Source organism: Thalassophryne amazonica, chromosome 8, assembly GCF_902500255.1.
Source record: "Thalassophryne amazonica chromosome 8, fThaAma1.1, whole genome shotgun sequence".
Taxonomy (NCBI): domain Eukaryota; kingdom Metazoa; phylum Chordata; class Actinopteri; order Batrachoidiformes; family Batrachoididae; genus Thalassophryne; species Thalassophryne amazonica.
In genome coordinates this window covers 38,121,012-38,146,934 of record NC_047110.1, presented here as the reverse complement: position 1 = coordinate 38,146,934, position 25,923 = coordinate 38,121,012, and the positions used below count along the sequence as shown (strand labels likewise).

The window sequence follows — 25,923 nt, the reverse complement described above, 5'->3', positions numbered from 1 at the left end:
AATAAACTGAAAACCTAAAATTGTCTTTGTTCTGGAATTTAACTACAAATAGACTTTCATGTAATGTATAATTTTATACTAAAATGTCAGACAAGCAGATTGGGATTTCAGTCACATCAGGCCCCCCCCCCCCCCCCCCCCGTTTTGTTTAGGGAATTTTTTCTTTTTTGCTGCATTTGAAGTCTGTCTACAGTTTGCCATTGCCCACCTGTTTTAAATCTAATTTCAGCTGTAACACCAGTTTGACCTAAATATTGCAGGTGAGGCGAGCAGAGCTCCCCCAAGTAAACTATAGGCGCTTTTCTACTACACAAAAGTAGCACTACTCTGCTCGACTCTACTCGGTTTTTTTTGCTTTTCCATATGTTGCTTGTCCTGTTTCTTCTCAGAGGACAACCTAGTTTTTAAATCAGTCCCATAAACCATTTTATACAAATTTGTTCCAGTGAAGACAGATTCATTAATGCAGTAACAGCCAGTGCAGTTACACATCTGCTTTATTGCATAGTTCAATATAATACCTGATAGTTTTCACCCCTGAAAGAACAAAGATCACAACATGTGCATGGAGTGTATCCAACCAGAACTGAAGACATTGCAGATTAAATAATCTGGAGAACATGCATGCACACATACACAAAACTGATTCAAATTAGTTCAGCCCTCACCTGTGTGGTTATTTGCACATAGACACAGCACCACTGTTGGAACAGGTGCACTTCAGGAAAGGTTTTAAAAATGTTGACAAACTACAAGACTGTCATACGCCAGTACCCGTCTGTAGTTAAGGTAAACTCAAAGAGATCAAACCAACAGCAAAACCACGTCGCTTTTGTCAAAATACAGTAATGATGTTGAAAACATGTCCATGACACAAACTTCCAACAAGTTAAGTCTGGGAGTGTGCGCTGCTGTCGCCACATCTACAACACCACAGAACCATCTTAAATCCTGAATAGCAATGAGCCAGACAGGCAACTGGTCCATCCTCACTTTTCTATCAGGCACAGTCAGGTGATGTGTAGGCGTGTCCTCAGTCTGACCCCCAGTTGCTGGGGTCCTCAACAGTCAGGCACCTGAGTGTTGGATCATTCCCAAAGAACCACACTGCTTGTTCAAAATGTATCTGATGCTCCCTCACAGTCCAACCAAAGGGCTTAGGGTTAGTACCAAACACATCCAGTCTTCACCTTAGGTCACTAGTTAGGGTGAATTCTCACAACCACACAGGAATCACGAGGAGCCTAAAGACTGCGACCTTCATTCTCTTGTAAAGACCATCAACAGACACCTCTGTCCAGTGGCCTAATGACCCATGAGTGACTTATCTTCTGCATTTTCAATAACGCGTGCGAGATTCACAAAGGGAAGTCCACGAAGGAAAAAATTCCTAAGCTATTCAGTACTGAGAACATTTTGGTGTCTAAATGACTCACACGGAGCGCTGGATTTTCTTTGGCGAGTTTACAAAGGCACAATGTAACCATTGTGAATAAATTCAAGGTGCAATCAAAGCTAGCGGTAAGTTAAAAAAATTCTGTCAGATCACGCACACTGCTACGTACAATATAAAAACGAAGATGTTACTGAATGACACATTCAGTTTCAGTAAGGCTACGAGTTCATAATCTGACAGCTGCCTGTGTTCCGGCTCCAGAGGAACTCAGGTCTGTTCTTGAAAACACGTTTGGCTTTACGATCTGACCAGTTTAAAACCTTGACCTGTGTCCAAGATGGCTGGTGGAAACCAGTTCAGTTTGATCCTCTTCAGACATCGCAGCCAGGCACCACACAGCCACAGCACGCTGACGCTGCTGCTTCCCTGCGCCACTTGCACCACTGGGTAGGTCACCCACGGGAAGTAAACCTTCCAGTGCTCTGTGATGTCACTGTCTGTGGGCAGGTGCAGCGAGTAGTCGCTCCAGTGTTTGGAGACACCGTAAGCGGCAGAAACCGCTCCACCCCTCACAGGCCACTGGATGCCGCTGTTTGAGTGGCAGTTGAACTCCACCCACTGAGAAATGAAATCTCCAAGCTGGGGCAGGTCCTCCACATCTGTCATTCGAGCAAGTTCCGCCCCTTGCACAGCCACATGCAGACCCTTCACCTTCCTGACCGCCTTCACCCATGGCAACGAGTTATCGCAGTCGAGCACCAGAATGAGGCGTGAACAGAAGCTGCCGTTCTTTTCCCTCCACCAATCCACGATTTGCTCCAGGTGCACAGTTTCGCCACCTGGTGGGAAAAAGCAGTGACTACACATCATTGACTGCATGTCGCTCAGCATATATCTGAAACTGCAACGATAACATGAACTCCACAAACAGAATGAAGGTGTACAAACTGGGTTTGGTGGTTTCAAGTCTGTTTCTAGTTTCACTGCATCATGAGATAAATCAACTGCAAGGTGAACCTCAGTTTTTTCTTCTGCATTGCTACAAATCACCAGTTGAGAATTAAGGGTAATCAAACTTGGCAGAAGTTTTAAAATGAGCCAAAGTGCAGCTGTCTTAAGGTGACGAGGTTGAAACAAAACAAAATAACAAGACAGAGGATGGAGCTGAAGGTTAACAGACATCAAAAAACACAAAACTCAGCATGGAGGAAGCCTTGAGCCTCCAGGACAGCTAATGAGTACTTGTATTAGTAGTCGCATAAAACACTTAACATGATCACCATTTATCCAAATTACTTTTGGAACATGTTCCAATATATATATACGAGGGCTGTTAGAAAAGTATCCAACCTTTTTATTTTTTCAAACACCTGATGGATTTGAATCACGTGTGCTTGCATGAGCCAACCTTGAACCTTCGTGCGCATGCGTGAATTTTTTTCACATGTCGGTTGCGTCATTTGCTTGTAAGCAGCCTTTGTGTGAGGATGGGTGGAGTCTCTCATCGTTTTTTCTTTGCAAGGAAATGGCGGATCGACTGGAGCAGCGCGACTGCATCAAATTTTGCCAGAAACTGGGCGACAGCCAGGTGGAAACCATTCGGATTATTCAGACGGCTTTCGGTGACGATCCTATGGGCATCACACAGATTGAGTGGTACAACCGGTTTAAAGACAGCCGCACAACGGTGGAGAGCACGCAACACTCTGGGCGGCCATCAACATGCTGAAACGACCAGATCATTCCAAAGTGAACGCTGTGGTGATGTGGGACCGTCATGTGACTATCCGAGAAATTGCGGAAGAGGTGGACATCAGCACTTTTTCGGCACATTCCACTGTGACAGAAGATTTTTCCATGAAAAGAGTTGCAGCGAAATTCATCGGCACAAAGCTGATGGCGCAGCAAAAGCGCCTTCATGTTGAAGTCTCACAGGACATGTTGTGACATGCTCACCTCGTCCACAATTCGGAAGATATATATATATCTATATATACGAGTATATCTATATATATATAGATATATATATACATACATACACACAACCCCTGGCAAAAATTATGGAATCACCGGCCTCGGAGGATGTTCATTCAGTTGTTTAATTTTGTAGAAAAAAAACAAATCACAGACATGACAAAACTAAAGTCATTTCAAATGGCAACTTTCTGGCTTTAAGAAACACTATAAGAAATCAAGAAAAAAAAAATGTGGCAGTCAGTAACGGTTACTTTTTTAGACCATGCAGAGGGAAAAAAATATGGATTCACTCAATTCTGAGGAATAAATTATGGAATCACCCTGTAAATTTTCATCCCCAAAACTAACACCTGCATCAAATCAGATCTGCTCATTAGTCTGCATCTAAAAAGAAGTGATCACACCTTGGAGAGCTGTTGCACCAACTGGACTGACATGAATCATGGCTCCAACACGAGAGATGTCAATTGAAACAAAGGAGAGGATTTTCAAACTCTTAAAAGAGGGTAAATCATCACGCAATGTTGCAAAAGATGTTGGTTGTTCACAGTCAGCTGTGTCTAAACTCTGGACCAAATACAAACAACATGGGAAGGTTGTTAAAGGCAAACATACTGGTAGACCAAGGAAGACATCAAAGCGTCAAGAAAGAAATCTTAAGGGTGATTCTTAGACTACGGGCACTTATTATGTCCTTTGATCATATTGTATGAAAAACAGAAAAAAGGGGAAATTTCACACTTTTATAGTTATCTTTACAATGAAAGTGTGTTAAGAAATTTGTTCTAGTAGTCTATGATGACTTTTTCACCTTTTTTCAGCATCATTATATGCAAATATTGCCGTTTTGTGCTTGTCCCACACCCAGACTTTTGATCTTCAATGATAAAAATGAATGGTAAAGAAACATTTTTTCTAATGTTTTAAAATATCTCTGAATAAAATATCAGTAAAATAATCAAAACATAATTGGGGTATTCAATGTCATACAACTGTTGTGATTTTTTAAACAAAATGTAGTTGTCCCACATTATTGCCGTAATTTCCACCACAACACTGTAATGTCCCTTTAAACAGTTTGTATGAAAGATTGTTTGGGTAGTTTCTATGGAGATAAACAGTGACAACATGTATATAGCGCCAAATCACAACAAACAGTTGCCCCAAGGCGCTTTATATTGTAAGGCAATGGTGTGGTGGAAATTACATTTACAAGACCAATAGTGCTCGTAGTTAAAGAATCACCCTTAAAGCAATATGTCTCAAAATCAAAAATGCACAACAAAACAAATGAGGAATGAATGGGAGGAAACTGGAGTCAACGTCTGTGACCGAACTGTAAGAAACCGCCTAAAGTAAATGGGATTTACATACAGAAAAGCTAAACGAAAGCCATCATTAACACCTAAACAGAAAAAAACAAGGTTACAATGGGCTAAGGAAAAGCAACCGTGGACTGTGGATGCACAATAAATAAATGCACAAGTTTACGTTGATGTGAAAACATTCCTTGCAAAAAGACACATAGGGTCAATGTCATGGCCTGCAAATAGTCCGGATCTTAATCCAATTGAAAATCTTTGGTGGAAGTTGAAGAAAATGGTCCATGACAAGGCTCCAACCTGCAAAGCTGATCTGGCAACAGCAATCAGAGAAAGTTGGAGCCAGATTGATGAAGAGTACTGTTTGTCACTCATTAAGTCCATGCCTCAGAGACTGCAAGCTGTTATAAAAGCCAGAGGTGGTGCAACAAAGTACTAGTGATGTGTTGGAGCATTCTTTTGTTTTTCATGATTCCATAATTTTTTTCCTCAGAATTGAGTGATTCCATATTTTGTTCCCCTCTGCTTGGTCTAAAAAAGTAACCGTTACTGACTGCCACTATTTTTTTTTTCCTGATTTCTTATAGTGTTTCTTAAAGCCAGAAAGTTGCCATTTGAAATGACTTTAGTTTTGTGTCATGTCTGTGATCTGCTTTTTTCTACAAAATTAAACTGAATGAACATCCTCTGAGGCCGGTGATTCCATAATTTTTGCCAGGGGTTGTATATATACACACATATATACATACACAGCCAGATCCACATGTAGTTGTACAGTAACAGTTTTTGTAATTTTACTGCTGTACCCCAGCATAATGGAGCTGAAACAATCTAGATGTGGTTGTAGTGTAAGCTCAGCCTGAATGCAAGCGGTTTAACAAAAAACACACATTAATCATTTAGGAATTACAGACATTTCTATACATAGTAAAATACCCACAACAGCTCAGGAGTTAGAGGCTGCTGTGGCTGTGGCTGGAGGAACCTTTGCCTGCTGTGTCAGCAGTTACACAGCCTCATGGGGGAATGGAACCAACAAGGATTTTATGACATTTCAGTTCCAGTTTCCAGATGGCTTTTAGTTAACAGCTAAATTGTAAATACAAATGTTAAAATATCTGTGAAATGTAATGACTGATGACTGAATTTTAAAATTGCTTTGCCACATGTAACATCATGACAATGTATTGTGATATACAAAAAATGACAATCATGATGCTGCAAAATACATCTCAATATGATTATCAAGCACACCTCAACTATGAATATATACACAATACACAGCTCTGTCCCACACTGTTCTCCATAAAGAGCAGCAAGCGCACCATGTCGAACTGCCATTGCCAAGTTTGAAAACCTACATCTACTAAAGAAATAATTAAAATGCAAATATCTTAACATGTTATTCTGTTCTGAGACAAGTGGTAATCCCACTATTCTGCTCAATACCAAAAATAAATTACGATTATTTTAGGGTAGAACTGTGTGCATTTACACAGACTGATGTCAGTGTACTGCCATGTAATGAGCTCAACTGCACAACAGGAGCAACTTGGGAACTTCCCCCCAATCTCAATTCTCTTTTGTACCCCTTCCCCTTGGCCCTACCCTACCCCTACCCCTTTAAAACAAGGGGTAAGGTGAAGGGGTATGCCTCGAGCCCTATGAACTGAGACACCCCTCCACCTTAGGAGGAAAAAAAAAAAAACTGTCAAACTGCCGTCTTCACTGTTTGTTAACATGGCAACCAAAACACAACTTGTTGCAGTAGCCTGTTTGCTTTTTTTATTTTCTCGCCTTTCTGCATAAATGCAAAGAAATAGAAGAAGTCACAGATTTCTTCGACGCATCGCAATCATGTCATGTTAATTAATTTAATTCGTAATTTATAATAAGAATTAATAGTATTAACAATTAATTCATTAGTAATTACTTAATGTTAATAATCCCATTAATAATATTAATAATTAATATTGTTTGATTAATAATTAATTGATTATTAATTGATTAATTATTTAGTAATTAAAATATATAAACACTTGAAATATATCAGTCTGTGTGCAGTGAATGAGTTTCACTTTTTGAATGGAATTACTGAAATAAATCAACTTTTTCATGATATTCTAATTATATGACCAGCACCTGTATGTATGTTATGGGCTGCATCTAGTTCTGTTAACCTTATATTTCTTTTTCAAATTCTCCCATTTTTTGCATTTTCTGCCTGAAATCTTATTAGGAGATGAGTTTGCTCAGGGCTCCCTCTTTGTTTACCAAATACACACACGTTACAGACCTTGAAATCCAACAGCAGGGTTTGCTATTATCCAAAGATTTATGAACATACAAACTAACGTGCTTACACTTTATCATGATTTTCTCCATTGTGAAATATAAAAGTGTCTTATCGTAGCGTTCGTGTGTATGTGCATTATAACGCCTCAGCACACGAGCGAAGTTACGATATTCTTCAGAACGACAATATACGCAACATGCATCCAGCAGCATACATGTTGCTGTCATAGACAACTGCCTGTAAAGTTTTTTGGCAGGTTATAACTTTCTAAACAGCGTAATTTGTAATGAAAGTCATTTCATTTGTGCGGCTCTTTCGGTGCCATGTTTGTTTTTGTGGAGACAGCGGTAAGCAACTCCTACCCCTCCAAACGGTATTTAGCCCTACGCCTACCCCTCCACCTCGCTCCAAAAAGAGAACTGAGAAAGCCCTCTGTCCCTCGTGCCCGTGCAAAATGTAGGGGAAGGGGTAAGGAGAAGGGCCGAGGGGTAGAATTGAGACTCAGCCTAAGTGTTTTACCCAGGGTCTCCAAGGATCCTCTGGTCTCAAGACCACCACACCAACACCTCCCTAATAGCACATGTACCATTATAAATATTACAGTGTTAATGAGAAAATACTGCTGTGGGCCTGCAGCAGACACTCAGTAAAGTACAGATTTAAACTCATAAACAACAATTTTCATTTGTTTCTTGTATAAGAAACATGATACAGCAGAGGCGGCTCAATGAGGTAAAGAGTTGTGCTCTCAAACGGTAGGCCTGGGTATGATTCCCAATCATGCTACCTGTCTTGTGTCCTTGGAGATAAAACTTCATCTGTATTGGCCCAGTCCACCCAGGTGTAAATAGGTACCAGCCTTGGCTGAAGAAGTAACCTGCATCGAACCAGCATCCTGTCCAGTGGGAGATGCTGACTCTCATGGGCTTCATGCTACAGTGTTCAGGGATAAGCACGAAGACCAACGCACCTCAGAGCCTATATACAGTGCACCCAGAAACTATTCACAGTGCGTCACTTTTTCCACATTTTATGTTACAGCCTTATTCCAGATCCACCTTTGATTTGCTGTGGCGACCCCGAGTGCAAACAAGGGAGCAGCCGAAGGGACTTACCTTTTTATGTTACAGCCTTATTCCATATTCCTCAAAGTTCTACACACAATACCCCAAAACGACAATGTGAAAAAAGTTTTTTTTTCCCCAAGACTTTCTGCAAATTCATTTGGAAAAAAAAAAGAAACCACATATAGGTATTCACAGCCTTTGCATCCTGTTTCCACTGATCATCCTTGAGATGTTTCTTTAGCTTAATTGGAGTCCATCTGGAGTAAATTCAGTTGATTGGACATGAACTGGAAAGAGACAAACCTGTCTACATATAAGGTCCCACAGTTGACAGTGCATGTCGGAGTACAGACCAAGCATGAAGTCAAAGGAATTGTATGTAGAACTCCAAGACAGGATTGTCTCTAGCCACAAATCTCAGGAAGGGTAAAGAAACATTTCTGCTGTTATGAAAGTACCAATGAGCACAGTGGTCTCCATCATCCATAAATGGAAGAAGTTCAGATCTACCCGGACTCTTCCTACAGTTGGCTGCTCGCCTAAACTGAGCAATCATGGGAGAAGGACCTTAGTCAGGGAGGTGACCAAGAACCTGACGGTCACTCTGTCAGAGCTCCAGCATTCCTCTGTGGAGAGAGGAGAACCTTCCAGAAGGACAACCATCTCTGCAACAATCCACTGATCAGGGCTGTATGGTAAAGTGGCCAGACGGAAGCCACTCCTAGGAAAAGGTACATTGTAGCCCTCCAGACCTGAATCTGACTAAACATCTCTGTTGAGTCTGAAAATGGCTGTGAACCAACACACCCCATCCAACGTGATGAGGCTTGAGAGGTGCTGCAAAAAGTAATGGGCAAAACTGTCCAAAGATAGGTGCACCAAGCTTGTGGGATCATATTCAAGAAGACTTGAGGCTGTAATTGCTGCCAAAGGTGCATCAACAAAGTATTGAGCAAAGGGCGTGAATACTTATGTACGTATGATTTCTTGTTTTTTTATTTTTAATAAATTTGCAAAAATAAAAAACTTTTCATGTTGTCATTATGAGGTGTTGTGAGTAGAATCTCCATTTTGGAATGAGGCTGTCACATAAAATGTGGAAAAAGTGAAGCAGCGTGAATACTTTCCAAATGCACTGTATAACTTACACAAATACACAAATACCCTCAGATCACTTTGTTGTTTTCAGCACTGAGCGGCGATCGAAACCGTTTGTGGCGCAGTTTTATTTGTTGTTTGCGCTCTAAAGGCTCAGGTGCAGTGATCTCAGGTAAACGTTGTTTAGTGTGTTTTACACAAATTTCCTAACAGTTTCTGTTTTAGTTACTACTTTTGGACACCGTACTTACCTGCTAGCGCCCACTCTCCTGTGCGGTGGGTGTGGCCACTATAGAAGATGATGTAGGTGTCGTGGCGAGGTCCGTCTGCAGTGCGGAGCTCCAAGAAGGATTTCATCTTTGCCTGCAGAGCCTCCAGGGTCACCCCACTGGTGGAATAGTCACAGCCAAAAGTCTCAATCAGGTGGTGGGCGAAGAACCGCTGCACGCTGCTCAACATGCCCGTAGCACGCATGCTTAGCTCCTGTACTTGATCTGGAGGCAGCAATATAGGCTGGCCGTCAGGACTGTAAGGAAAACACAAAGCAGACTAACTCAGTAAACGAGTCTATAGATGAAGGCTGGCAATCATTCACAGCAGATCATGTGATCAATCATTAGTAACAGCCTCGTTAGTAACATGAAAAATCCTTTGACCCCTGACCAACTTTAGTAATGAACATGTATGGCACCCCTGAATTTAAAGTAGTGAATGTAAACTATGTTCACAAATGAAGGCAAATTAACCAATTTTGTAAAAACAAACAAAAAACTTAAATATCCAAAGTTGATGAACAACTTTGGATGCTCACAGTGCCACTCTCACTGGACCGAAATCTCTGCAATTTTGGCATTGTAGGATAGCTCGCGCCCACAGATTGAGCTCGCCGGACTATTTTCTCACCACCCTGCTCAGCGTGCCGCTCTCGTTGGAGCAACAAAACACAATGTGTCTCTTCCCAGATAGATCTCTTTCAGTGCAGCTTCTTGTCTGACTTTAACATGAAGTTAACACCCAAGTCTTTCATCGCCAACTGTGAATGGTAATCAAACCATTCCAATCGTATCTTTCTGAACTCTTCCGCATCAAACTCCATAATGTCAGTCCTTACAATGCTCATATAAGTTTCTAAAATATTTATTACAGCCACTCTTAAAACTTTAGTTATCTTCATAATTTTATTTCTGGTAAATTTTAGAATTAATTTAGATGAGATATACTCATTATCTCACAGGAATATATCACAATTATCTCGGAACTACTTTTTGCACAGGAATTCATCAAGCATGTTGGCCGTTGGTGTGTACTACCACAGAATACCCAGAAACTGGAAAGTTGGATGAGAAAATACAACTTATATGTATTTCTATGTAATCTGACCTGCTGAATTTAAATATTGTTGGAAAGCTGTATCCCTACTCCTTCACCCCATAATTAGCAAATAAATAAATAATTTAGTGACTGCCTAGTATTGTTACCGCTAAAAAAGTAAGTCATCTTTGATTTGACCAAGGCAAGCAAATGAGCAAAATGAAGTAAAAAGAATGATAGTTTGAAATGAAACACATTTCTTGAATAAATATGCATGTCTCCAAAGGTCAAATGTGGGTTCTAATATCTATCTAGTAATAGTGTGGTTACGTAAATAATACAAATGTTCCTTAAGTTTAACATGAACATTAAAGTACCTGATACATAATACAAACAGTCTAGCATGAACATTGAAAACAACACTACTGTAGTGTATCACCTAACTCTAACCCTGCACAAATATGAAGACTTGACAATCTTATACATATATCAATTTCTCCATTGATAAAAACCTATGATGCATTTGTATGACCCGCAGCAAAGCATGCCAGATTTCCTGAATTTGCAGCGATGAGAGGAACAGCCAGATGTGCAAGTGCAGCTCACCAATTGCAAGCAGGACTCTGGTATGGGGGTTAATGTGAGCAGAGTTGGTACTAACTGTCCATTTCTGGATGCAATGTATATGAACAAAATCATTTATAAAGATTTGATCACATTTACATGAAAGCTGATGGAATGACAGGAAGAAATGGCTTGATTTACACACGCGCACATACACCCACGAAATAAAGGAAAAACAAAAGGGGAGGGGGAGAATTAAAAATAAATAAACCTGTTAATGATCAAAGTCCCAGGCCAAACTCAAATTCTGGGCCACGTGCTTTTATATTGGGCTAAGGCAGAATGTCTATTTCAAGTGACTGGGTACAAATACACCTATAGTTACGATTAACCACCAATATAAAGTCACCTTTCAACTCGTCACAAGACCTTTGAGCTTGGGTAACCTTAAAAGGTAAAACTCAAAATCATAACTGTTTAACTCAAACAATGGGAGACAATGTGGATTAACCATGGTGGAAGGGTTGTGTGCTATTTATTCCATGGGTTAAAGCAATAAATTTTCATTCGACTGAAATTTTTTCCTGGCAAAAATCAATGCCAGTAATTCCTTAAAATGTGGCGTAGTGGGGGCACACACTTTTTTGTTCCTCAATAAATACATTATACAGTATACAAATCTATTCTAAATAACCTCTAAGGAGAGAGAGAGACAAAGCATAAAAAAAGAATGCAAAAGCTGAACATAAATGTACATAAAAGGGTGGTGGTGGGGTGGGGGGGGGGTGTAGTCTTGATTCTGGGGGGGTCTGGGGGTGCTCCCCCAGAACATTTTTAAAAGAGCAAGTCAAATTTTGTATATTCTAATGAATTTTAATGGGTATGAAGCCCTCTGAAACTCATTGAAAACTCACTTCAAACTGTGAAGTAAAAACACAGTATTGATTATGGGGGGTCTGGGGCATCTCCCCCAGATTTTTTTTTTTTTTAAGAGCAAGTCAAATTTTGTATATTCTAATGAATTTTAATGGGTATGAAGCCCTCTGAAACTCACTGAAAACTCACTTCAAACTGTGAAGTAAAAACACAGTATTGATTATGGGGGGTCTGGGGCATCTCCCCAAGAATTTTTTTTTTTAAGAGCAAGTCAAATTTTGTATATTCTAATGAATTTTAATGGGTATGAAGCCCTCTGAAACTCACTGAAAACTCACTTCAAACTGTGAAGTAAAAACACAGTATTGATTATGGGGGGTCTGGGGCATCTCCCCAAGAATTTTTTTTTTTTAAGAGCAAGTCAAATTTTGTATATTCTAATGAATTTTAATGGATATGAAGCCCTCTGAAACTCACTGAAAACTCACTTCAAACTGTGAAGTAAAAACACAGTATTGATTATGGGGGGTCTGGGGCATCTCCCCCAGAATTTTTTTTTTTTTAAGAGCAAGTCACATTTTGTATATTCTAATGAATTTTAATGAGTATGAAGCCCTCTGAAACTCACTGAAAACTCACTTCAAACTGTGAAGTAAAAACACAGTATTGATTATGGGGGGTCTGGGGCATCTCCCCCAGAATTATTTTTTAAAGAGCAAGTCAAATTTTGTATATTCTAATGAATTTTAATGGGTATGAAGCCCTCTGAAACAAAGAAAACTCACTTCAAACTGTCAAGTAAAAATTCTTCGTCTTCTGTAGTATTTTGATTGTTTCTAATCCGCTAAATGTGCCAAAAGGGTGCTATGTCGCTGGCTGTACAGTCAATAAAATACAAATTAGGGCCTAAAGCAATTGACAACATTTTTCTCCTGTGCACAAAGTAACAATGTGACCCGTTTTGAAAATGCATGCGCACTGAGAGACTCAAAACTGGCTTATTCACATTTAATCAGTAAAATGTTCTCACTCCTAAAACAAACTAGGGCTGCAACTAACGATTATTTTAGTAATCGATTAATCGGGATTATTTTTGTCAATTAATCTTTTTTTTTGTTGTTGTTGTTTTTTACTTACATGTGCACATAGATACATCACCGACACACCACAAAGAGATTTCCATCAGGTTTCACCCGATTATGAGCATTTATAGATGCCTACAGAAACCATCTCAACCACTGACAACATATAACAGCAAGAGTCCACAAAAGTATTTTAAAGGCCTGACTAAAGTGTAATATGTGATCTTTAATAAGATATTTTCATGAAAAAAGACACAAATGTGCAGTTTACTGCATTTTTTCTTGTGTAAAAACACAGCTCAGATGTGGTTTGATCAAAACAAATTCATTAAACTTAAATAAAACAGGGATGAAGTGGAGGTGTAACAGTCACTCTGCGTTCACAGGAAACAATTATTTCTATATTTATTTATGTTCATTGTTAGAAAATCACCAATATCGAGCTACTATCATGAATGTGAAATAAGGAGATCTTAAACTCCAATCGCCTTTAAGTTCCCGGCCGTTCCATTCCGTCTGTCCGTCATGAATAAATTTAGACAGCTGGCAAAAGAGCACACCCTGCCATTTTGCCGGTGCCGCGTACGGCGAAATATCATCCAGTTCAACTTTGCCGAGGGCACCATGTTGAAATAAACTCTGCGATGATGTCATCTGAACTAGCCAATCAGCAAGGAGATCCGGTCAAATAGAGCTAGGTGCGTGTTTGCCGTATCCGGCAAAATATCCACTGCTTATTAATTATTACTAATATTGTTGTTGTTGCTATTATTATTATTAATATATAAATAAAAATAAATTAAAAAAATATTACAATTTGTAATACATTTGACTCTTTTACGACAACAAAAGTTAAGCCATTAATTATTATACAGAAAACAAATGCACACAAACGTGCTGAGATGTGAGCAGCTTAATGATAACTTTAACATTGAAAACGCCATAGACATGCTATCGCGTTAGCATCGGTCCCGTTTTTAAGTTATAAAATACATATCTATCAACTATTTCAGAAGACCATAACAGGTCAGTTTAACATAAAAAAGGTAAATATTACTCACAGACATATGCTCTTTAGGGTTTTAGTGGCAAAAAATTAAGAGAAAGAAAAACAGCAAAGCATTCCACATCCGGATGCCCCCTGGACGCCTCGCTGGAGAGGTGTTCCGGGCACGTCCCACTGGGAGGAGGCTCCGGGGAAGACCCAGGACACGCTGGAGGGACTACATCTCTCGGCTGGCTTGGGAACGCCTTGGGGTTCCCCCGGAGGAGCTGGAGGAGGTGTGTGTGGATCGGGAGGTCTGGGCGGCTTTGCTTGAGCTGCTGCTCCCGCGACCCGACTCCGGATAAAGCGGAAGAAAATGGATGGATGGAAAAACAGCAAAGCAAAGCCCTGCTCTACTTGGGGAAGGTCTACCGATGTTCCCACAAAGACAGGGAGGAGAAGGGCCGTGGCTCATGGTAAACAGTAAACAGAGTGGAGAGGAGTGAAAATTCACACAGTCCCTTCCTCCGCGGTGCAGCACCATCCACGCTGACATTGCTGCTGCTCTGATTAGCGCAGAATGGGATGTTGCTTTGAGAGTGAGAGTATCATATTTCGGCCCCAAAACACACGCGCGTATGTGTGGCTAAATTTTCCAAATGACGGAATCCATCGTGGTGACAGAGAACTTTAACCCATGTGCTATTCAAGGATAAAGTGGTTCAATTTTGGACAGAACTGATCAAACACCATGGCCATACATTCATTCTCTAGATGGCTTATTTCAATTAAGGCTCATGAGGGAGCTGAAACCTATCGCAGTGGTCATTGGGTGAAAGATGGGATACACCCTGGACAGGCCAAGACCATACAGAACCACACATTATGGACTAGCTGAGTCAGAAAGAACTGACCTAGAAAGTGAAGAAATTGACTTTGTGTAATGCACTACCTGCAGTAGTTGGTGGGGATGACCATTGCGTAGCCCACACAGGTTCCTCCCAGGCTGTTTCCCAGCTCATAGAAAAGTCCATGAAAGAGACACTCCAGGGGCAGGACGAGCAGAAACAGGCTGACAAAGATACTGCTGTGGGCCTGCAGCATACAGTACAGATTTACACTCATACAAAGTATAAAAAAATCACAAACTGAAAAAGTTACACCATGTAAAGACAATTATTGTTACTCATCAAATAAGCCAGTATAAATAAATATACATTCATGTTTCAATGCGAGGTTGTGGTAATGTGTTAAATTTGCGTTGGATTTCTTTGTAATAGTCAATAGGAAGCAGATAAATGAATGCACCATGTGGTATTGCTAAAGGTATGTAACATAATACAACTGAAAGCAAATGAATTACTTTTGTAACAGACAAATCACATTCATCAGCAAAATATCCATGTTTCAGTAACCCATACAGGAACTGACAACGTAATCAATTAAAAAAAAAAAAACTAACCAGTAACACTACTGCAGCCCCACACTCCATGCGCTCCAAGACACTCCAAGTATTAACCATTCTACATATTTTTTCTTTTTTAAAATCTGCTGAGGGGTGCAGTAAAAAAAAAAAATTGGTACACGATATGGCTGAAAAGGTGCAGATTTTCAGTGCAACTACAGACCCCACTGTGCAATATCACAGATCAACACCACGCTGTGCAGAGGGGAGGAGTTCCTCATTGAAATCACTGTGTCAGTTCCTTCTGGAACCAGCTGAAGACCACTGGTTTAGAGGGTCCCTCACAGCCAACCTTATATGTTTACATGAATTTGACCGTAGTGGCAAATTCTAATCTAGACCCAGAGAAATGAGGGTGAGTGGGTGTTATGGGACACATCATCAGCCTTGTGTTTAATGGTCCATCTCTGTGTGTATTTACAAAACTAACAAAGAGCTTGATTGTGAAGTGGGTATTTTTCAGTGACAGTATTTAACATGTGTTGATGGGTGGGGGGTGGGGGTGGGGGGTCAGAGTATTTTGGAAAAAATAACCATTAAACAGAGGCTGCAAAAATAATGTTCAAATCATTTTATATGGGGTCATGCCGTATGAAAGCAACAAGTAGCTGCCAGGTCTCACACACAAGATGAGCCCAGAGTGAAAAATCCAAGATATTGGGTTCATAGTCCTTCCAGAGGGATCAAAATAAATAAAATTATATTTAAAAAAAGGGGGGGGGGGGGCAAGGTACCTTTTTCAGCACAGACACCAATTTTCTTGCCAACTTTGAAGGGCCATGTCTTTTAAAGTATAACAGATAATGCCTTGAGATATATATATATATATACATACAACATACATACATACAACATACATACACACATGCCTATATTCGTAACGGGTGTCTTGGAGGCTTCCCTCATCTCCTTAAGACAGTTTTACCACACAGTACATGTATATGTATTCATCTTAAACAGTTTTTTAAAAAGGAAAAAGCAACATGTATGAACAACTATACATGTTTGTCCAATTACTTATGGGCTATGGAACTGAAGGTACTGTGTAATAAATTGGCTATAATTCATAAATTATTCATGTGCCATTTTGGTTAAACCCCTTGAATTAAAGCTGAAAGTCTACACTATAGGCACATCATATTAATTTCAAGCCCATTGTGCTGGTGTACAGGCAAATAAATAAGTTGTGTCACTTGACGACTTCTGAACTTGACTATATTACGTTATTTATTGTGTAGCTGCATTTACCTGCCATGAAAGGGCAGCGACTATTATAGTTGACATCAGTGTGAAGAGCACAAGACGTTCAGAAATGAGGCAGAAATGTCTCATGCCCTTAGAAGCCATGATCTTGTCCAGGTTGTTGAACCCTGACCCCTGGGACAAACAGACCCTCTGGCAGTCACTGAGCTTGGTGTGAAAGCCACACAGAGTGATTATAAACACCATATGACAAATAGCCCAGAAGATCAAACACAGCACAATGGTTGGGATGGTCAGGTACCACCTCTCAAAGTCTGTCATCTTACGAGTGCTCAGGATGGTGAACGTCACCTCCACCAGCAACACAGGAAGAACGAAGAGCCGCCGCCAAAAGCCCCGCCGCAGCAGGACCGGCTGCCAGCGTTCGATCACAGACAGGCCGCTGAAGTACACATCCAGCAGAGGGTCACCGATCAGCTGCGTGAAGAAGCAGCCCAGGGCAAAAGGATTGGTGCTTATGTCGAGAGAGTCGAAGAACAACACAGCAGTGATGACAGCGAAGCAAATCAAGTTGGGCAGAGCCAACAGAGCCTTCACCCTGAGGGCGACGATCAACACAGCCAGCGCCACCATCAGCACCATCACACTCAGGGACTTGTGGAAGACCAGAGAGATGCTGGAAACAGCGAAACCCGTCAGCTGCTGGCATTCCGCTGACGTCAGGAAGACGGGACGGTATCTCGTACACCCGCAAAGTCTGTCCAGCAGAGCCCACAGCGTCCTCAGTGTGGCGCTGGCCAACAGTAGATAGTTAGCTACTTGCTCCTTGACGTCGGCCGCTAGGGCAGCGCTGTTGGAGAAACAAAGCAGACCGAGCACAAACCCGAACCACAGAGGGAGGAGGTTCAGGCTGAAATAGTAGTACAGTCCAGCCGCTGCTCCGAGGGCAAACAGGCTCAAAACCAAAACGATGAGGAAGCCGGGCTGCGCGGTGCGCTCCCAGTGGGCGTTCAGCCCCAGACAGAGGCCGAGCAGCAGATTGAGTCCGCACACGGAGCCCAGCCAGCGCACCGAGGAGCGCATGTTAGCTTCTCCATTAGCCTCCTCCAGCCGCGTCAAAGCAGCTAACAGCCTGTGGCCGACACAGTAACGGCGAAAAGCGCACATATCCACATCAAACACGCACTTTAACCACTTACTCTACGGTACCACGGCAAATAACAACTTCAGCTAACTTGTTGAAAGTTGCTAACTTGGCTAAAAGCGGCTCATTATTACCGGTCAGTAGTTAGCGCAGGCAGCTAACAGCTACATGGTTTTATCTTATGTCTAGCGGTGCTTTTGGAGTGTTTAATACGACCGCAACAAAAGTTAGACACGTCAAAGTTTTCAGTTGACAAGCGCCATCCTCCTTCGTATTTAAGAGCGACTCAAAACAACGATATGGATCTTAGCGCCACCTACTGAGTGGGAGTATGTATTGTTGCAAGATGTCGCAGGCAAACATATCGGCAAACATAAAGCCATTTTTTTTTACATTTATAAAATACACGATTTACACTAGATGATAAAAATCATCAGATTTTCTCAATTTATCAGAAAATAATCAGGTTTATAATTTACTGAGTTCAAGTACTTCAAAAATAAGGTTTGTGTCTGATACAAACTTTACATCAAGACACAACAAACGTGGTTAAAGTGGTTTGTGAAGAGGTGTAACAGGAAAAAATATTTTGCTCGCAAAAGGTATCAGGAAACTAAATCTATTGTTGGTTACCAAGAGTATGTGAAATCAAGAAATGCAGCTAACAAACAAAAAGGTTAGGGCTGCGAAAAGGGACTTTGGAAAAAAATCCTTGTAAAGGGGTGAAAAAGAACCCAAAAGTCTTCTACTTTTATGTTATCTGTAAGACAAAAAGCAGATCAAAAATTAACAAGCTTAAAGGAGAAAATGGTGTTGACATTAACAATGACAAATAAATTGCTGTTGAACTAAATGCTTGTTTCAGTCAGTATTTGTAAAGTAAGATCTGGTCTGATCTGGTTTAATTATTTTATGTATTGCATTTATGGTGAAATAGCATGTGAGCCTTTCAATTTTTATGGTGAAGTTGGTGAAAATAATGTATTAGATGACATGTTTTATCTCCTGAGGTTATTTATTTTACTGTATATTGCAGGAAACTACAGGGCAGTGAGCCTGACCTCACAGGTATGTAAACTACGTGAAAAAGTTGTCAGGGACAAGTTTGTGATTTTGCTTGAAAAAATACTATCAAAACAACATGGCTTCTGAAGGGGCAGATCTTGCCTCATGACATTGCTTGTTACTTTGGAGGAGTGGACTAAATTGTATGGCAGTGATTTGTCCTTTGATGTGTTGTATCTTGATTTTAAGAAAGCGTTTGATTCTGTGCCACACTCCAGACTAATATATAAATTATGGAAGTACGGTATTGGTGGGAAAACAGCGAGTCTGCATGAATGGAGTGAAGTCCACTTGGATACAAGTTACAAGTGGCATCCCCCAGGGGTCGATTATTGGACCGATTTTGTTATTTATTAATGGCTTGCTAGGCGTAATAAAATCTAGATGTAAAATCTTTGCCGATGATACCAAGGTGTATCATCCCAAATCTGTCTAAATCTGTGTTTGTGAGCAATTCTCCTTTGTCGAAATAATCCATCCCACCTCACAGGTGTAGCATATCAAGATGCTGATTAGATGGCATGATTATTGCACAGGTGTGTCTTAGGCTGGCCACATTAAAAGGCCGCTCTGAAATGTTCAGTTTTATCACACAGCACAATGCCACAGATGTCGCAAGTTTTGAGGGAGCGTGCAGTTGGCATGCTGACAGCAGGAATGTCCACCAGAGCTGTTGCCCGTGAAATGAATGTTCATTTCTCTACCATAAGTCATCTCCAAAGGTGTGTCAGAGAATTTGGCAGCACATCCAACTGACCTCACAACCGCAGACCACGTGTAACCACACCAGCCCAGGACCTCCACATCCAGCATGTTCACTTCCAAGATCGTCTGAAACCAGCCACCCAGATAGCTGCTACAACAGTCAGTTTGCACAACCAAATAATTTCTGCACAAACTGATAGAAACCATCTCAGGGAAGCTCATCTGCATGCTCATTAAACTCACTGGGGTCTCGACCTGACTGCAGTTTGTCATTGTACCTGACTTGAGTGGGCAAATGCCCACATTCAATAATGTCTGGCTGCTGATTAACTCTGTGCGAAGGAGATGTGTTGCACTGCGTGAAGCAAATGGTGGTCACACCAAAAACCAGACACTGACCGGTTTTTTGAATCTCATTCCAATCTTTTGCTGCAGCATAAGTAAAGGATAGTTCTTCATATTTTGATTTGATTTCAGGTACATTGAGCAAGATGAGTAGGGCTGAGCGTGTAATATATGGAGTTATAGAAACTTGCAATAAAATGGATGTTCTGTCCAAATGCCCCGATAACATCTGCCTGAGTGCAGAAGGGAGAACAGTCCATGGTGGGGATGTGTGCAATGATTTTTTGTGGCTTCTGACAGGTAGCGGCTGTGGCCAATGTCCTTGATGGGAGTGGGGGGAGTGCCAATGACCTTCTCATTGGCACTCACCACTCTCTGCAGGGCCTTATGGTCCATGGCAGATAGAGATGCAGTTTGTTACCATGCTCTTGACTGTGCCCCTATAGAAAGTCGTGAGGATGTACAGTAGTGTTCAGAATAATAGTAGTGCTGTGTGACTAAAAAGATTCATCCAGGTTTTGAGTATATTTCTTATTGTTACATGGGAAACAAGGTACCAGTAGATTCAGTAGATTCTCACAAATCCAACAAGACCAAGCATTCATGATATGCACACTCTTAAGGCTATGAAATTGGGCTGTTAGTAAAAAAAAAAGTAGAAAAGGGGGTGTTCACAATAATAGTAGTGTGGCATTCAGTCAGTGAGTTCGTCAATTTTGTGGAAAAAACAGGTGTGAATCAGGTGTCCCCTATTTAAGGATGAAGCCAGCACCTGTTGAACATGCTTTTCTCTTTGAAAGCCTGAGGAAAATGGGACGTTCAAGACATTGTTCAAAAAAACAGCGTAGTTTGATTAAAAAGTTGATTGGAGAGGGGAAAACTTATATGCAGGTGCAAAACATTATCGGCTGTTCATCTACAATGATCTCCAATGCTTTAAAATGGGAAAAAAAAAAAAAAACAGACGCCTGGAAGAAAACGGAAAACAACCATCAAAATGGATAGAAGAATAACCAGAATGGCACAGGCTCACCCACTGATCAGCTCCAGGATGATCAAAGACAGTCTGGAGTTACCTGTAAGTTCAAAGGATTCAAATTCAAAGGATTCAAAAGAATTTTATTGTCATATGCACAAAGGAACATGTTCCCTGCACAATGAAATGTGTCAACTGCATTTAACCCATCCTAATTGCCAGTTAAGAGCAGAAGTCACCATTAGGCGCCCGGGGACCAGCTCCAGATGTACATCCCTGCCTTGGTCAACAGCAGGGCTGAGCAAACCAAGACCGACCCATAACAAACGACACACACATAACACACAACATAAGCTGGCCCGGTACATAAACACATATAAAAAGCACACACGAGGTAAGGAAGAGAAAAAAACCCTCATAGCCGCTGCGTTACGCAGCAGCAATGAGGAAAAAAAACCCCATCAGCACAGATAAACAATAATCACACAGACAAACAAAGACGCAGGACGACAACCGAGATTTGAAAGTCCAGTTTATCAGAGCAGTCCACTGTGACAGTTAGACAGACGCCTGTGTGAAGCTAATTTATTTGCAAGAATCCCCCACAAAGTTCCTCTGTTAAATAAAAGACGTGCAGAAGAGGTTACAGTTTGCCAAAGAACACATCAACTGGCCTAAAGAGAAATGGAGGAATATTTTGTGGACTGATGAGAGTAAAATTGTTCTTTTTGGGTCCAAGGGACGACCCCAAACTCTGAATTCAAGCCACAGTTCACAGTGAAGACAGTGAAGCATGGTTGTGCAAGCATCATGATATGGGCATGTTTCTCCTACTATGGTGTTGGGCCTATATATCGCGTACCAGGTATCATGGATCAGTTTGGATATGTCAAAATACTTAAAGAGGTCATGTTGCCTTATGCTAAAGAGGACATGCCCTTGAAATGGGTGTTTCAACAAGACAATGACCCCAAGCACACTAGTAACCGAGCAAAATCTTGGTTCCAAACCAACAAAATTAATGCCTTGCAGATGTGAAGAAATCATGAAAAACTGTGGTTATACAACTAAATAGTAGTTTAGTGATTCACAGGATTGCTAAAAAAAACAGTTTAAACATAATAGTTTTGAGTTTGTAGCATCAACAGCAGATGCTACTATTATTGTGAACACCCCCTTTTCCACTTTTTTTTTACTAATAGCCCAATTTCATAGCCTTAAGAGTGTGCATATCATGAATACTTGGTCTTGTTGGATTTGTGAGAATCTACTGAATCTACTGGTACCTTGTTTCCCATGTAACAATAAGAAATATACACAAAACCTGGATTAATCTTTTTAGTCACATAGCACGACTATTATTCTGAACACTACTGTAAGTGGTGGTGGTGGTGGGGGGTATTGGAGCTCTTTTTAGCCGCCTGAGGAAGTGCAGTTGCAGTTGTGCTTTCTTGGTCAGGGAGGTTGTGTGCCGGGTCCAGGTCAAGTTGCTGGAGATGTGCACCCCTAGGATCTTGGTGCTCTGGACGAGCTCTACAGCAGCACATCCTATGGAGAGGGGCATGTGGGTGGGCTGATTCGTCCTGAAATTGACAATGACCTCCTTTGTCTTGTCGACATTCAGGTCCAGGTTGTTATTGGTGCACAAGCCCACAAGATGATCCACCTCCACTCTGTACACCAGCTCCTCATCGTCCTGATTCAAACTCACCACTATTGCATTATCCGTGTTAGATATATTTCTGTGTATATATATTATTTTGTTTTCTTTGCTATTTGTTTTGGTATTACATAATTACTTAAATGGTTATACTCGTATTCATAGTTTGGTATGCTTTTGGTCTGTTATTTCTCTAGATGTGCATGTTGAACTGGGCTGATCTGGTTTTACCACTTAGAACAAAGAAATTCAAGTCACAATATAAATTATAATACATCCCGTTATCACGCGGGTTATGGACAAGGGCTGGACCTCCCTCTAATGTCCATGGGGACCAATAAGGGAAGGATTTTGCGAAATAAGGTAAGCCTTTGTCACACCCATGTTTGTTTTATAAAAACTGTTTTAGTTCTTTGTTCGAGGTTCTGAACAGATGGCTCTGCTGCGAGAGAGAAGTTCTTCAGAATCCAGGCCTGTTTTTCACTGTAACTTTGAATAAATTTAAATTGAGAAATCGTTTGACTTTGTACTTTGTAAGGGACTGTGTTACAATAAGAACAAGGTGAAATTAACATCCACATACTTCATGATGTGGCTGGTAGCGAAACACCACAGTCATGGGTCATTAGGGTGAAGAGGAGGCTCAACACACAGCCCTGAGGGAAGCTGGTGTCGCCAACCAAACAGTCTCCCCTAAAAATTGGTCCTCCCTGTCTTCACTGTGCATGCATCATTTCGGAGCGTCAGCAGCGATTCACTGATTATTACCTTGTTTCTGCTTAAAACTGCACTCCAGTCATTTCCACATAAATTAAACATTATTTCATAAAAGACGAAGAGAGCAATCAGAGCACCACAGCAGCGCGAGACTCACTCTCTACACCCAAAGAGATCAAAGGGAATAATGTGATTATTAACCATCAGATGACAAATTAAAACCTCTTAAATCATTCTAAAGTCAGCTTTAAGGAGAAGCAAGGCGATAATCGGTGAATTGCTACTGACGCTTCGAAATGATGCATGCGCAGTGAAGGCAGGGCATTTTTCATTAAGCTGATCATTGTGTGTGCAATTAAATTAGTCTATAATGGGCTACAAAAATGTCTTTCAAATTTTCAGACAATTTTAAAGAACTTGTTTCGTGCAATAAACAGTACAACCCTAAATTTAGTTTATTTTTTTAAGTGAATGAATCCCCATACGTGATACAAAAAGTCAAAATTGACTTTATTTCTTAATACCTTACAACAGCTATGAAAACTTGGAATTTGTGACCAATTTCACAAAATTCTAAACCCACTTATTCCAGTTAAGGCAGGGGTGGTGACCAGGCAGTTAGTGTGCTTGTTTCCAGTGAGGAAGGTTCCTGTTTCAAAGCCACCCCAGCTCATTCTCTGTGTGGAGTTGCATTAGAAAGGGTATCTGGTGTAACACGTGTGCCAAAATCAACACTCAGATCCACCTCGGATCTGCTGTTTTCAACCCCGAGTGAAACAAGGGAGACGTTAAAGGGACTTACTTTTATTCCATTTAAGGGTTGGGGCTGGAGCCTATCACACAGGGGTCACTGGGCAAGAAGTGGGGTACACTGTGCAAGGGGCGACACATATAGAGACAAACACATTCGCACTAACACTGACGGTGAATTTAGTGTCACCAATTCACCAAACCTGCATGGCTTTGGAAGTGGGAGGAAGTCGTAGCACCCAGAGTAAACCCACACAATCACAGGGAGAACATGCAAACTCCACCCAGAAAGGACCAGGTGGGAAGCGAACCTTGGACCTTCTCACTGTGAGACAGCAGTGCTAACCACCAAGCCACCATAGTAGTTGCTTGCACACAGCTGGTAAAATAAGTAAATTGAACATGTCACTATTTTTCTCAGCAAATATATTTCTAAAGGTGCTATTGATGTGAAATTATCACCAGATGTCAGTATCAACCCAAGTAATCCACACATACAAAGAAATCAAGCCATAGATGTCCATAATTGTGTAATAATGTGAAATGACACAGGGAAAAAGTACTGAATACCTTAGGGAGATGCAAGAAGGCATGGAAAGCCAAGACACCAGCTGAAATCTATCACTTATTAGAAAGCAATCCTGTCCCTTGTCACTGCAAATTAATATTGACTGGTTGAGTACCAACTAATGGCCTCTAAAAAGGTGTCTTATTACCAAGGTGTCACACAAGAAACATCTCATGATGGGTAAAGGCAAAGCGCTCTCAAGATCTTTGCAACCTTATTGTTGCAAAACATACGAATGGTATTGGTTACAGAAGGATTTCTAAACTTCTGAACGTTCCAGTGAGCACTGTTGGGGCCATAATAAGGAAGTGGAAAGAACGTAATTTCACCATAAACAGGCCATGACCAGGTACTCCTTGCAAGATTTCTGACAGGAGTGAAAAGAAGTATCAGAAAAGTTGTCCAAGAGCCAAGGACCACTTGTGGAAAGAGCAGAAATTAGCAGGTACAATTGTTTCAAAGAAAACAAGTAACCTACTCTACCGCCACGTATGGACACTCACCACACAAGACTCCATTGCTGAAGAAAAAGCATGCTTGTTTATAGTTTGCTGCAGAACATTTAGACAAGTCTATGACATGTAAGCCTCTTCGGCTGCTCCCTTGTTTTGCACTTGGGGTCGCCACAGCAAATCCAAGGTGGATCTGCATGTTGAACTGGCATAAGTTTTAGACTGGATGCCCTTCCTGATGCAACTCTACATTACATGGAGAAATGTGGCAGGGGTTGGCTTTGAAATGGAAACCTTCCACACTGAATTGCTAGAATAGCCCAGCCAGTCACCTTGAATGACTTGACTTGAATCCGGTAGAAAATCTATGGAAAGAACTAAAGATCAGAGTTCATAGAAGTCCACGGAACCTTCAAGAATTGAAGACTGTTTTTGTGGAGGAATGGGCCAAAATCCCACCTGAGCAATGTGTGGGACTAGTTTCTCCATACATGAGGCCTCTTGAAGCTGTGGTTACCAACAAAGGCTTTTGTACAAAGTACTAAATAAATTTTAGCGAGCATGTTCAATACTTTCCCCTGTGTCACTCAATTGTATTACACATAGCTTATTTTCTGTACTTGTTTTGGTTTCTTTGCATGTGTATAGATTACTTTGGTTGTTACCGACGTCTGGTCAAAAATTCATGTCAATAGCACCTTTAGAAAGAGATTTACTGGGAAAAATAGTGAAGTGCTCAATACTCATTTCACCCTTATTTTTATACCAACATATTTTATATTAACATATAATGTACAGTGGTATATGTTGTTGGAAACCTTTTGTGATCAACAAACTTGTCACTCTCTGTATGTGCTGACAAATATAATGTATTTAAAACACAGCACCAGGAAAAGTCA

At 40.9% G+C, this 25,923-nt stretch overlaps 1 protein-coding gene across 1 annotated transcript; it reads right to left on the bottom strand.

Annotated features, from left to right (window-relative positions):
• Window positions 1-479: 479 nt before the first annotated feature.
• tmem168b (transmembrane protein 168b) lies at window positions 480-18,050 on the bottom strand. The gene is made up of 4 exons (XM_034176011.1): window positions 16,688-18,050; window positions 14,927-15,069; window positions 9,408-9,682; window positions 480-2,235 (listed from the first exon to the last, which is right to left on the bottom strand). The coding sequence occupies exons 1-4, from the start codon at window positions 17,807-17,809 to the stop codon at window positions 1,694-1,696; spliced, it is 2,082 nt and encodes a 693-aa protein (XP_034031902.1). The 5' UTR covers window positions 17,810-18,050; the 3' UTR covers window positions 480-1,693.
• Window positions 18,051-25,923: the final 7,873 nt, after the last annotated feature.

Coding starts and splice junctions, on each gene's coding strand:
- tmem168b (XM_034176011.1), bottom strand. CDS start 17,809: ATGTGCGCTTTTCGCCGTTACTGTGTCGGCCACAGGCTGTTAGCTGCT. Junction 9,683..14,926: donor ATCCCCACCAACTACTGCAG/GTAGTGCATTAC, acceptor TTTTCCTTACAG/TCCTGACGGCCAGCCTATAT. Junction 2,236..9,407: donor AGGAGAGTGGGCGCTAGCAG/GTAAGTACGGTG, acceptor TTTTCCCACCAG/GTGGCGAAACTGTGCACCTG.